Genomic DNA, 14,492 nt, shown 5'->3' with positions numbered 1-14,492 from the left:
TAACGGCTAACTGAGTGTGTTCTTTCAAAGCAGGGAACCAGTGGTAGTACTACACAGTCCAAATGGCTCCTCCACTCTAGCATTCTGCCCCTTAAACATTGTGCATTCTATTGTGTATTGAAGCTCCAGTGTAGTACATTTGGACATGGGAGGAGTTCGGTAAGGCCATGAAGAACGACTTCTAGACGGCTTCGAAGAAATTCTGGTCCACCATCCGGTGTCTCAGGAGAGGAAAGAGGATCCTTGAGGGTGCATGGGAGTTCACCCAACCAGTCCACATGTGCTTTGTGGACTTTGAGAAGGCGTTTGACCGTCCCTCTGGGAATCCTGTGGAGGGTGCTTTGTTAATACGGGCTACTGAGCCCCCTGATACGGGCTGTTCGGTCCCTGTATGACCGATGTCAGAGTTTGGTCTGCATTGCCGGCAGTAAGTCTAATTCGTTTCCAGTGAGGGTTGGATTCCGCCAAGGCTGCCCTTTGTCACAGATTCTGTTCATAATTTTTATGGACAGCATTTCTAGGCGCAGCCGAGGCGTTGAAATGGTCCGGTTTGGTGGCCTCAACATTGCATCTCTGCTTTTTGCAGATTATGTGGTGCTGTAGGCTTCTTCAAGCCGTGATTCTCAACTCTCACTGGAGCGGTTCGCAGCCGAAGCAGTTGGGATGAAGATCAGCACCTCCAAATCCGAGACCTTGGTCCTCAGTCGGAAAAGGGTGGAGTGCCCTCTCCGAGTCGGAGATGAGAACCTGCCCCAAGTGGAGGAGTTCAAGTATCTTGGGGTCTTGTTCACGAGTGAGGGTAGGTTGGAGCGGGAGATCAACAGGCGGATTGGTGCAGCGTCTGCAATGATCCGGACTCTGTATCGATCCGTTGTGGTGAAGAAGGAGCTGAGTCGAAAGGCAAAGCTCTCGATTTACCGGTCGATCTACGTTCCTACTCTCACCTATGATTACGAGCTGTGGGTCGTGACCGAAAGAACAAGATCCTGTATACAAGCGGCCGAAATGAGTTTCCTCTGCAGGGTGTCTGGGCTCTCCCTTAGGGTGAGAAGCTCGGTCATCTGGGAAGGACTCAGTGTCGAGCCGCTACTCCTCCGCATTGAGAGGAACCAGTTGAGGTGGCTCGGGCATCTGGTTCGGATGCCTCCTGGACGCCTCCCTGGAGAGGTGTTCCGGGCATGTCCCACCGGCGAGAGGCCCCGAGAATGACCTTGGGCACGCTGGAGAGACTATGTCTCTTGGTTGGCTTGGGAACGCTTTGGGTTCCCCCTGAGGAGCTGGTTGAAGTGGCTGGGGAAAGGGAAGTCTGGGCTTCCCAGCTAAAGCTGCTGCCCCCGTGACCCGACCCCGAATAAGTGGTAGATGGATGGATGAATGGGTAGTACATTCGGCTCTTGGCTTTTACAGGGTTTGAGATTGCCACGGACAGATCTCTTGCTGAAGACGGCAAACCGAGTGTGTTCTTCCAAAGCAGAGAACCGACGATAGTGCTACACAGTCCAAATGGCTCCTCCACGCTAACATTCTGCCCCTTAAACATTGTGTGTTTTAGCTCCAGTGTAGTACAATGCATTTCTATTGGGTAATTTTGACGTGGACGTTTCTGTTGCGTCGTGACTGGAATTCCCTTAGTTGAGGCTTTCCAAATAAGGGGCGGTCGTTAATCGAGTGTTAAAAAAAATGTGTGCCATTAAAAGAACTTTAAATTAAATTAAAACACACTAATAAGCAAGCACAAGTATGAAGCTTGTAATTCACTCAAAACTGAGAGAAGAGCAGTCTTGCTTCAGGCAAGGCAGATCCTGTACTAACAAATTTTCACACTAAGAAATGTAATTGAACAAATTCTAGAATTTCAACTACCATTGGCAATTTCTTTTATTAATTTCAAAAAAATCTCGACAGTGTGCACCGAGAATCACTGTGGAAGATCACTGGAACCTATGGAGTGCCCATATAATTGATCACCATCCATCTCAACTGCAGTTCTACCATCAAAAGTAGAAATGGAAATACAGCAGGAGTTAGACAAGGCTGCATTCTGTCTCCCTTTCTGTTCTCACTGGCAATAGATTCACTTGGGAAAAAGGGAAGCAAACAGATCTTGACTTTGCAAATTACATAGCACTAATCCTGTACAGGTCTGTAGCCACCCGGAGATAGAATTTAGTGTTTCCGTGTTTAAAACTGTTGATAGCAATAGTGCTAACATTAGCTCAAGTATTTAGCACGGATGCCGGTGAAAAAGTGGAAGTGCTCGAGGGGCTCTTATAAAGGGAAGGCGCTGCAGGAGAAAGAGTGGCTCACCTGTACTGCAGTACACGGCAGTTCTGTCTTTTTTTCGACCCTCTTAAAAAGCGATGCCCCTCTCCTCCGGTGCGCGCAACGACCCCGGGAGCTGCTGCGACCGACAGGTGCAAACTCACACGATGAAAAGCCAGCGAGAAGTGAGGCGGACACTAACCCCCGCGTTCGCTGTTTAATTCAAACAAACGCTTGCTTGCAGCGTTTTTTTTGCTTGCGTCACCACAACATCCTATTTCAGCCATTTTCTTTCGGCTTTAATTTTATTTTGGCCGAATGGCGAAAATTTTTGGTGGCCGAATATTCGGTGCATCACTAATATATATATATATATATATACACAAGGGCTGTCAGTTTAACGCGTTAATTAGATTAATTAATTACGCTGCAAATAAATAACGCAATCCATCGTGAGTGTCAATGAGCAAGCATTTGAAATTTGGCCCATTGAGGGACCCGTAGGCTGCAGTATGTAACGTGCGGTGGCTGATCAGCCATGGACGGCGCAGCTGGATAGCAAAAATGGAGAGCAACAAAGGAACTGGAATTCCACAGGCACTACAAGGAAACAAAAGCAGTGGGCTTCTCGGCACTACCACGCGTCACAATAAGCGTACACATGCACTGTGTCAAAAACATGGTACTGACAAGGCACTGAGTAGATTAACATTAAAATTATATTTGGATGAATTATAATAATATAATCCAAGCAAAATGTATTACTTTATCAACATTTTTTTTCTTGTTGAAGCTTGACAAATTAGTGCCAGAACCCCAAGGTTCCTGTTGTCAATCGTCTCTTCTTGGCAGAGTTGCTTACTGCATAATGAAAGTCCAGATGTCTCAATGCTACTCTGGTATTTGGAAATAATAATGATTACTTGGTTACTCTATAATTTAACGATGAACGCTAATGATGAGACCAATTTTAGCTCAACAAAAGAAATCATTTATCAGCTTTTCCTAACAGACATAAATACAATCAAGTAGATATTAATTGCATGTATTACATTTTAATGTATTGTGTTTGTTGTCATTATTTTTTAAAATATGTTTTTAAATCATTTTTAAGTCATGTTATATGGCAAACTTTTCTCATCCGTCAAAAAAAATTATTAAACTTGTTACATTTTTGAAACACTCATTTGCTAAGCTACAATATCAGTAAAACCTTTTCTGCAGGGAGTTTAGGCAGACGAGACAACCCACCGACTGTCAACAAAGAAACTGCTGGTTGAATTTATGTTTGCAATGTGCAGAAAACCTCTTATCAGCTCTCTTTAAACCCACTAATGCAAAGTGAAAACATGCTCAAAGGTTCTTATAGCAAACAGCCACTTAGTATAAACTACGAACTAACAGATGATGTGTGACAATCGGTGCCCTGCTGTTTGTCCTGTTTCCATGACTGCAAGACCTCCAGTTTCTAGTAAGAACCCCAAATTTAGAATCTCAAGGTTGAGAAGTGCGATAAATATTTATTGCATTATGTAATTACCTTGTCTTGAGATTTCAGGAGCCGTGGGGATTCCTCAAAAAGCTTTGTAAGTGTTCCACACAAATACAGTTTCCCAGCTGTTGCCATGGAATTCTGTGTTCATTTAGCACTACTGTAGTTTAAACCACAGAGAACTCTTCCTTATGACTTTAATTTTATGGCTATACTTTTGATCAAATGTTTTGTTTCTGAGGAGCTCCTGCAGTATATCCCTCTCAAAATACTAGGCCATTTTAATAGGAACCATATATATATATATATATATATATATATATATATATATATATATATATATATATATATGGGCCTTCCTGGGTGGAGTTTGCATGTTTTCCCAAAGACATGCATGGCAGGTTAACTGAACACTCTAAATTGTCCCTAGGTGTGATTGTGTGTGTAAATGGTTGTTTGTCTGTGTGTGCCCTGGACTGGTTGGTAACCAGTTCAGGGGGTACCCCGCCTACTGCCCGAAGACAGCTGGGATGGGCTCCATCACCCACGTGACCCTTGTGAGGAATAAGCGGTTAAGAAAATGGATGGATGTTGTGTCGGTTTCTGCACCAAAATTTAACTATATTGCCACGGATGTCGTGTAAAACAACTCTGAATTACCCCCTGGGCCCGCTCACAAGTTGGGGAAAAAAAGGGAGAATCCAGGACGTGAACCCTTGTCAAATCTTAGTGGTTTGGCAACGTCCCCTGGCTTTGACATGACGAGGGATACACAAACTTTTTTATGAAAGTGTGTAAAAGAAGGATAATCAGACGCTTTCAATGAGCAGGAAGTCAGCCAGGATCACACACTAGTGTATCCTCGTAAGAAGCTCCACCTGCTAGCAAGCTGCACATCATGGCAGGTAACATGAATTTTGCCAGTCGAATTTTGTTGAAGCCATTTAAATAAATATACACAATCATTAATGATTTGCCCAGAAAAAAAATAGCTTCCCCGTCGTGAAAGCCGCCATTGGTAGCTACCTATATACAGACAAAAAAAAATGGCACTGTACCACCATTTGGACCAGCATCATAATACAATAACATACTGGAGCTAAGTGTTCTTAAAAACGATGTTGATGACTTATTCCTAAAATAAACTATTATTTATGATTGTAAGCCACTGCAACATTATGTACTTCAAACATTAACACTGTGATTAAATGCAGTAAATTAAAAGTGTACTTAAGTCATGATTTGAATGTATTGAAAAATATTGAATAAAAATCATACTCAAATAAATGTTCAAAAAACAACATTGTCTAAACATTAAAGAACCTTAAAATAAGGCTGGTGTCGGCACTTTCACCTGATATCAGTAATCGCCCAGCCCTAGTGTTGTATTTTATTAGGCAGATGCATGCTAAATCAGGATTTTAAAAGACTTATAAGACTAATTTGGTCTTTAACTTACCGGAACATTACATATGCAAAAATGTTGATTACTGTTTTCCGAAATAAAAAGCAGCTGTTTGCAAATGTGCAAATTATGAGATTTAGATCATTTTAAATTAAACAAGACATTCAAACAATTAATGGAGTACACAAATAATTATAAATTACTTTGACAATTGATTAATTCTCAAGTAATCATAATCATCATAATAATAATAAATAATAAATAATATTAATAATCAAATCCTATTGAATCGAACCGTTCCATTTTAAATCGAACCGTCCTTGTATCGGATTGCATCACATATATATATATATATATATATATATATGTGTGTCGGGTGATTACATTTTTTAATCAGAATTAATCACATTACTTCAATAGTTAACTCACAATTAATCATAAATTTTATATATGTTCTAAATGTACGATAAAATGTACAATTAAGTATTTTTGAAAGTGTTCATACTCTTAACAAAAGTGGGAAAAAATTTTAACTAATAGAAATATGGCTGCATCTTTTAATCATTGATGCAGTAATTTCATAATAATTCATAAAATTTTAGTTCAATTTTAAAAGATGTACTGTACTGTAAAAAACAAGTGTGATATTGATTTGTGTTGAGGTCATTTTTATGCCACTAGATGACATAATTGCATTTGTAAGACATTGGTGACAGCTCAGTGCATTTTTATTTTCATATTATTGTCATGTCTAGGAAGATCTGGTTTTGGTTGAGGGTCCCGATTGGTCCTGAGTGGGTTCCAGCCCTTCCGGGTTGACCAATCCGGGCCCTCAGCCACTTATGCCTGGCCCCAGGTGTGGCTAGTTACCCAATTAGTGTGAGTGTATTTAATTCCCGTGTGGTGATCAGTCGGCGTGGGATCATTGCCGCTTGTCACGGTCACCCCCGGAGTTCTGTCTGTCATTTTGATTTTGTATCTTTTCAGTTTGTTGTTTAGTTTGCATTAACCAGTACCCTGGTTAGTGTTTTCTGTAAAATAAAGCACGCCAGTTTCGCACTCCTGCTGTGGTTCTCCTGCCTCCCTGCATTTTGGGTCCTCCACTTCACACGCCAACAGACACCACGCCGCTCCGTGACCACACAGTGACAATTATATCTTTAACATGAAATAACTTGTGAAATTCTGCAAATTTTTAACATTGTAAACTACAACTTGACCCCAGTCTCCACAAATATATGCGTTATTATTAAATTTATTACTGGACGACCTGGACGTGTCTGCTACGACTGGAATTCCTCCAGAACAGGCTTTCCAAGTAAGGGGCGGTCATTAATGAGCACCAGGGGTTGTTGTTTGGTGCTCATTTTTTATGGGTTTTTTTTTTCCACACACACACCTACGCGCACACACGTATTCATATAATTCAATGTGAGATATTTTTAGAATCAAATAATAGGATTAATTTTTTATTTTAATTAAAGTGTATTACAAAGGCATTTTAGATTTCTATAGAAAATGAGGAGTAATGTCCTTCTCCTTACCTGCACTCTGGCCTCAGTAAGGTTAACCCGACGGGCCAGGTCTTCTCGAACGAAAGCGTCAGGGTAGTGCGTTCTTTCAAACACTCTCTCAAGAGCCTGGAGCTGGCTGCTGTTAAATGTAGTTCTGTTCCTGCGCTGCTTCCTCTTCTTCTTTTCCTCCGTGTTCATCTGCTCGTCTAAAAAAATGAAGGAAATCGTGTGTGTTGCAGTTCGAGTTTATAAACACAACAAGTAAGAGAAAGATGATCTCAAAACTGATTTGAAAATATTTTGGGTCGAGTTAATCATGCAGACATTATAAAGCACTGTCAATAAAAAATAGATTTCAATGCGATATACTGTGTGTAAAGTCACCGTTTGGTTTTGAACATCTAAGTTACATTTGCTATTTATTTATACCGCATGGAAAAAGGATATGGTTGTGCTTCATTAAATGTGGTTATGGGTGGGGGTGACCGTAGTTAGTTTAATGACTATATGATGTATGAAATGTAAACCTTGGATTTAACGGTGGACTGACAATATAAGGCAAGGCTTGCTCGCAGGGCTAGTATTAATTACTGCAGTGATTCTCAACCGGGGTGCCGTGGCACACGATCGTGAGAGATCATCCGGGGTGACAAGGAAAATAATCCAATTTCACTTCATTTTCCTGACAATTTATCCTTCTTAATCTATATATACAGCAACATTTAAGACAGGAAGAACAATGACATGTTCTAGCTGTAGGAAGATTTTTAAAAACTAAACTACACATCCACCTCATGCAATTACTACAACATAATGTTCTCACTCCCAGCAAGTGTATCAGCTCTGTGTTGAATGAAACAGGCCAAGATTTCCAGCAAAGTAAGTCAAGTTGTAAATAAATGGAGGGACGAGATCATCATTATTTCAGTATTCTTATTCTTTGTGCGATTGTTGGTGAGACTTTTCTCCTAAAAATCAGCACCTTGGCTCAATAAAGGCTGACAAATATTGATATCTGCCTACCGCAGAGAAAAGGCAAAGCTAAAATCATTTTAATCTCAGGAAACTATTTGTTTAAATTTTCAGGTAACTTTATAAGAGATGCTGCGGACAATGAAGCTTCTGAACATTTTGTTTTTCTTTGACATTAAAACAAAAAAATGTGAAAGTTTAAAATGTATTCTCTTTTTTTTAATTTAGGATAAAACATATTTATGGTATTTACCTCTTTATTGTCCATTTAATTTATTAGGCGTACTGATAATCTTGGGAGCTAAAATGTAGGTAAAGTATATTAAAAAAATTATAAAAATAAAAACGTTTACATCTTTTCAAAATTGTTCAATAAGCATTAATGCTTTAAGATATGAAAAACAAAGTCAAGATTCGCATTGTATTTAAAACATTTTTGACGCCAATATTTTTTTTACTTCGGCCTTCTTGACTACTAACGTTCTGCATAGGTATCGACCCTGAAAAAAAAACATATCGGTCTATCTCTATGGGAAACACTGGATTACTGGATATAAAACAGTGGAATTCTACCTCAAATGATAGGTTATTTTTTTATATGACTACAAATAAAGGCAAATCTGTCACCTTAGACATGGAGTACTTATGAAGACCAATAATTACATCTCCATATACTGGTTTATTATCATGACAAAACAACACAAGCCAGTCCATATTGGACAGTTGAAATATCTGTCTCTTTCTCTGACCTAAACGTGCGGCATATAGTTTTCAGACTCCATACCAATAAAATAAAACGCTAATTTTTGACTGTGTGACTGTGACACATATACATGTTTGTTTTCTGTTTTAATTCCCCCAACTAAAATACTTAATGTGTGGTGTTTATGGTAATTCATTGACATTGGTAAGGTTAAAATAATAATAATAATAAATCATTTGAGAATTTTTAAAACTGGATGATGCTCATTCAAATGTTATTAGATTTGACTGTATGATAACAATCTCAAGAAATAAACAGTAAAGGGATAAACATGTAAAATGTAAAGTACTGACTTTTTACTTCTTTTTTTTAACTTTAAGATTTGCATATCTAATATGACTTTAAGATTTTAAGAATATACATTCTAATCACCTCTAACAGTATTCATGCTGCCAATCATATAGCTGGGATTTTTTTAAACTAATTGTTCTTTTTTATTACTGATTAACAGTACTTGTTCTGTTAATCATCAGTATTTCATATTTGTATTTGAATCGGTAAATTATATTTTCTGGGATAGCTGTTGTCATGGATGTTGATTTTACCATCTGATGCAATCTTGTTGCATGTCTCTCAGATGAAGACAAATGTGCCAGCACGTTTAAAATGAAACAAAACAAATAAAAAAAATGTCTGGTTTGAAAGTTGATTGGAGCAATTCTTCTATCCCCCATGGCACAAACCTTGCTGCTCTCAGACTGTCAAGGAGCCGATGGTGAAGCGTGTCAACACTGAGCACGTTTGTTTGCTTGTCACCATTTTATCTAACCAGCGATTACCTCCGCACGCAGTCCCACTCTACAGACTTTAAACTTAATACACAAATTATCTGCTGGTGAAAATGGAATTTTGAAAAGTGCTGGTGTACCCACGTAGTCTGTCTTCGCAGTGTGCAATTTTATTTTTTACTTAATTTTATGGAAACAGAAACGTTCATTATTTAATGAATGCATGCGTAATAATTCCATGCCACTTTTTATGGCACATACAATTGCGCTTTAATACGATTTCAAGTTGAATATATGACTGATGACTGAACGGGGGAAATCCCATTATTTTATTTACATACATAGTTTAATTTGAATCCCATAAAACACAAAATAATGCTCTACACATCTTACAAATTCTGATAGGAAATGTAAACTTCTGAGCGTTCGTCCACTTTTTGCTTGGCGTATAAATCATCCATCAGAAAAAGTCCAAGTCTGGGATTCATAACGTTGTGAACAGAAATCATGTGAAATGTTCAGAGTGATTGGCAGTAATTGACATGTATGTGGGTCATTTTAGATTCAATTACAAGTTGAAAAGTTTAAAAACTTGTTGACCTCTAACCCTTCATTAAAAACAAACAGCCGCCCTTCACACAGTAAATGAGAACAGGTCAATTACCGAAATGATTTTCTCGGCATTGTCAGGATGACCTGACAATCTGCTCTTGATCAGAGCAGCGGAAAATACAAATCATGTTGTTGTTTTTTTGTTCATTTTTGTTGCCCACATTTTTCTTTAAATGCTATTGTTAAAAACGGGCATCACATTGTATTGTCTGCTGCGATGCTTCCTTTAAAAATAGGCTATAGACCTATTTTGTACTCCTGCTAACCTGAATGTATGCGTGTTTGAGACATTGTTTGCAGCTTTATTGATTAGCTATGAAAAAAATATTAAATCAATGTGATGGCATGGTAGAATAGGAACAAAGGTAATTAAATAAATAGATAATAATAATAATAATAATAATAATAATAATAATAATAATAATAATAATAATAATAATAATAATAATAATAACAGATCTGCGAATTAAATTAGCTATTGACTAAGATGTGCTTCTGACAAGATGCAAAACGTGTCTAAAAATTAAAAATATCAGCACGCATCAAAACAAGGTATTCTAAGTTTAGAAACATTTTTGCCTCAAATTTTCCATTAAAAATTTTGATTTTCATGTATAAAAAAATGCTTGCTATTATCTTGCATAGCTTCTCTTGACCGAAAACAGTGAGGTATAATACTGGCAACTAATAATAATAATAATAATAATAATAATAATAATAATAATAATAATAATAATAATAATAATAATAATAATAATAATAATAATAATTTAAAACCTGCAATTCAAAATCAATAAAGAGTAGTTTTCTGTTAATTACATATTTGCTGCACAGTAGTCTACAATATACGACTGAAGAATAAATTAACTAAAGCGATTCCAAAATATTTTACTTACAATGGGGATAGTCATGTAATTTCTAGGGAAATGTTTGGCATTAAATAAACCGCGGAAGACTCTTTCCTCAATGTACTCATAACAAATCTTGAATAAGAGAACGCATATTTGCTTCATGTCTTACGTTTATTTGGCAAATGATTAATTCCACCTGTTTATTGAAGTGCCAATGCGATCGAGTGTTATTTCATTCCTTAATTGTTCGAGCAAAGACACGTGCGTTAATCATGACAAACCATTAGCGTCAATAGTCTGAGAGTGTTTGACAGGCCGAAAATAACCGTAAATTAACGATGTGACCTGGGCACTTCCACTCGCATTTTTCTCTCAGTCGCACCTCTGATTTTGAGCTTTTAAACATAACAATAACACTCGTTAAACCCTATAACGTTCGTGTCAACTTGCTCAAAAGGTTCTCAGAGGAGATGATCGAGGGAGCATTCATTTCCCCTCCTTAAGGCATATACGTGTGTGTGTGTGTGTGTGTGTGTGTGTGTGGGGGTGTGTGTGTGTGTGTGTGTGTGTGTGTGTGTGTGTGTGCGTGTGTGTGCGCGCGCGCGCGTGTGCGTTTGCCTTAGCCTACTCGATCGTCCTTGCCTTTCTGAATAAAATGTCAATTTTAACAAATAGGCCTATAGTCGTCATCATCACTCACTGATGCACAGATTTACATCTATTGAGTGCTTAATTAAGTGCTAATGTTTCATTTTCCCCATTTATTTAAACAAGAAAGAGTTGGCCTCATTTTGTCTCACGTTTACTTCACATAGTTCACTAAGCCCATCATACTCCATCGGCATCAAAACTTGAATGGATAATTAATGGTCGAGGTAGGGCGAGGCCGTCATGACGACTTGCCAAAACTCACGAACACTTATAGAAATTACTAATAAAATAATAACGATACATTACGCTGGGTGTGGGGACTTTCTCACGACAATTTCAATAAGCCGACTTACTGTCCTGTTGGTTTGTGTCACTTCCACTGGTGAGTCCCGGGGACTCCAGCATATTTCTCCCAGCTTCCCCGACGCTCTCGTCTGCCTGGTTGCCAACCATTTCCCCAGCTTCTTCCAGATCCAACAAGTGGCTAACCGAGAAGTTCTTTTTGGCTTGCAAGTTGTCCAGGTTCGACGTGATGGGACTCTCCACGCGGTTTGATATCGTGGCTTGCCTTTCCATTACATGTGCATAACTAGAAGTCATGACGCAACAAGGAAACGTAGAATTTGTTGACCTGGAAGCTTCGAACAAAACAAATAGATCCTCTTAATTGCCGAAGACGAAGTCTGCTGTTCTGTTTGTAGAGGAGAGGAGAGTTAATTTGTTCATATCCAAATGAGCCACAGAGGGCTCAAACAAACGTCAGCAAAAGCTTTCTGCTTGTTTGTTATCCGTTATCAAACCTCTCATGTATCCTACACAGCGGAGATCAACGTTTGAGACTATAGAACAATTTTAGTCTACCTGGCAGCCTGAGAGACACCTTGAAAATGCTAGCTCAAGAGAGAGATGATCTGGAATTCTATTCGCTTTGGCTGGATCACATGTGAGCATGGGATGGGCCGCTGCCTCCCTGATGACGACCAGATGCTTAAAGCGCAGCATGTCCTTTCAAAGTTTGCTCAACTTCAGTAATGCAAGAAAGGAAGGATACCCCCACCACCCCCCCCTCTCTTTCTCTGTTTCTGTCTCTCCCCGTCTCCCTCTCTCTGTCTCTTTCTCTCCCCTCTCTCTCTCTCACTCTAACTCTCTCTCTCTCTTGCCTCCCTCTGTCTCTCCATCTCCCTCTCCCCGTCTCCCTCTCTCTCTCTGTCTCTTCCCCCTCCCCTCTCTCTCTCTCTCTCTGGCTCCCGCAGGCACTCACTGGAGCTCCATAATTACGTGGCACTGCATGTGTCGGACTTTTAACAGGCCCCTTCGATAAGTCACCTCCCCCATTGGAACAAACCTAACCATCAGTGCCATCAATACTCTTGGCCTTATTGCTTGTAGGCCTGGCAAAGCTTTCAGCTTTATGAAAGTGAAGGCAACATGTTAATGTTCAGAACATGGCACAGAAACAAAGAATAGGTCAATTCCCTTCTTTATACTATCAAATTGTCTCTGTTTGCATCTGATGCTTAATTATGCGGCAGGAAAGGACAAGGCAATTAATTAGTTAGTTAGTTAGTTAGTTAGTTAGTAATGGATGTTTGTCTTGTGCCCTGCAATTAACTGGCAACCATTGTGGGGTATACCTCTGCTCTTGACAAATGTCTGCTGGTATAGGCCCTTTAAAAAAATAAAAAAATAAAACGCCATATACTTCAAGTCTGTTAATTGTGTTGCACATTACGTTACCTATTTATTACACATAGTCCAGAATGTAAAATATGTCAGACCTTGCTGCTGGCTCTTAAAACTCATTCAAACACAAAAATATATAAATACGTATTTTAATACTTTGTCCTTCACTCCCAAAAACATATTTATACGGGTTTTTAAAAAAAAAAAAAATGATGCTAGCATACAGAAGGCTTTGATGCAGCTTATGACCTGAAGCGGTCGCTTACAATTAACGGCCAGCAGGTGGCAGCAGAGTATAAGAGATCAACCAGGGCCATGTTGCAACAAGCTCTTTTTCCCACTGTTTTCAACAGGTTTATGAATAATGATGAAACTTAGCTATATTGTAATGCTAATTGCTGCAAAACGGAAACAGATACAAATATGTTTTTTTTACTGATGAAAGAAGAGACTCTAGTCTTTCTTTTGGTAGGTTTCCGTGTTTTTATAGTTTTATACGTTTAAACATATGCAAACATATTTGCAAGTGTGTATTTCTTGGCGGGATGGCAGGCAATTAATTTTTTAAAATCCTCATTAGTCGCATGACTTCAATAGTTAACTCACGATTAGTCGCAAATTTTATATCTTCTAAATGTAAAATAAAATGTACAATAAAATAATTTTTTCTAAGTTTTCATACTCTTTTTGAACATAAAAGTGGGAAAAAAGTCAAACTAATAGAAATATGGCTCCATACTTTAGTCATTAATGCAGTAATTTAATAATAATTCATAAAATTGAGTTAAAATTAAGAAGATGTACTGTACTGTAAAAAAACGAGTGTGATATTGATTTGTGTTGAGGTCATATTTCTGCCACTAGATGACATAATTGCATTTGTAAGACATTGGTGACAGCTCAGTGCATTTTTCTTTTCATATTAAGAGCTATCTTTAACATGAAGTAACTTGTGAAATTCTGCACATTTTTAAAATCGTAAAATACAACTTGACTCCAGTCTCCACAAATATATGCATTATTATTAAATTTATTACTGCAAATTTTTGACATGGACATGTCTGCTGCGTTGCAACTGGAATTCCCCCAGTACAGGCTTTCCAAGTAAGGGTCATTAATCGCGCGTTAAAAAAAAATAGTGGCGTTAAAGGAACTTTAAATTAACTCAAAATTAACACACTCATTTTGACACCCCTAATTTTTTGAAAATGTTTTTTTTCCATCCTATCAATTCAGTCAATTATATGTGGGTTTTTGCTATTCGTGGGCCGGGCCAGTCCAGTCCCTAACAACTATCAACAACCCTAACAACTGTAGCGTAAATATAAAAGTATATTTTTTAATGGATATTATTGTTTCATCTTCTGATTGACTCGGTGAAGGATTATAGTTTTTCTCAATAATGATCATTGATCGGTGGATCAGCCCAAAAAATCCTGACCATATAATGCTAAACAAACAAACAAAAAAATTACCTGTGCATGTGCAAGTCAATACCCCGTGGCATTGTGGGGGAAAAAATGCAAATGTTTTAGCATATAGCTTACAAGTACCAGTAC

At 38.3% G+C, this 14,492-nt stretch overlaps 1 protein-coding gene across 2 annotated transcripts in view; it reads right to left on the bottom strand.

The window, feature by feature from the left end:
• Positions 1-12,318, bottom strand: part of prrx1b (paired related homeobox 1b) — a 25,710-nt gene extending 13,392 nt beyond the window's left edge. The window contains exons 1-3 of one of the 2 annotated variants that reach the window (XM_086089173.1): positions 12,112-12,318; positions 11,604-11,888; positions 6,704-6,879 (exon numbers count right to left, since the gene is read on the bottom strand). In XM_086089173.1, the coding sequence (XP_085945299.1) occupies positions 6,704-6,879; positions 11,604-11,850 (423 nt within the window). In that variant the 5' untranslated portion in view covers positions 11,851-11,888; positions 12,112-12,318. Of the gene's footprint in view, positions 1-6,703; positions 6,880-11,603 lie in introns of both variants that reach the window. The other variant, XM_086089172.1, reaches the window with a different exon arrangement.
• Between the last annotated feature and the right edge of the window lie 2,174 nt (positions 12,319-14,492).

The sequence above is a fragment of the Leptonotus elevatus genome, chromosome 11 (genome assembly GCF_054856555.1).
Source record: "Leptonotus elevatus isolate MCC_2025b chromosome 11, RoL_Lele_1.0, whole genome shotgun sequence".
Taxonomy (NCBI): domain Eukaryota; kingdom Metazoa; phylum Chordata; class Actinopteri; order Syngnathiformes; family Syngnathidae; genus Leptonotus; species Leptonotus elevatus.
This window is presented reverse-complemented; position numbering and strand designations above follow the sequence as displayed.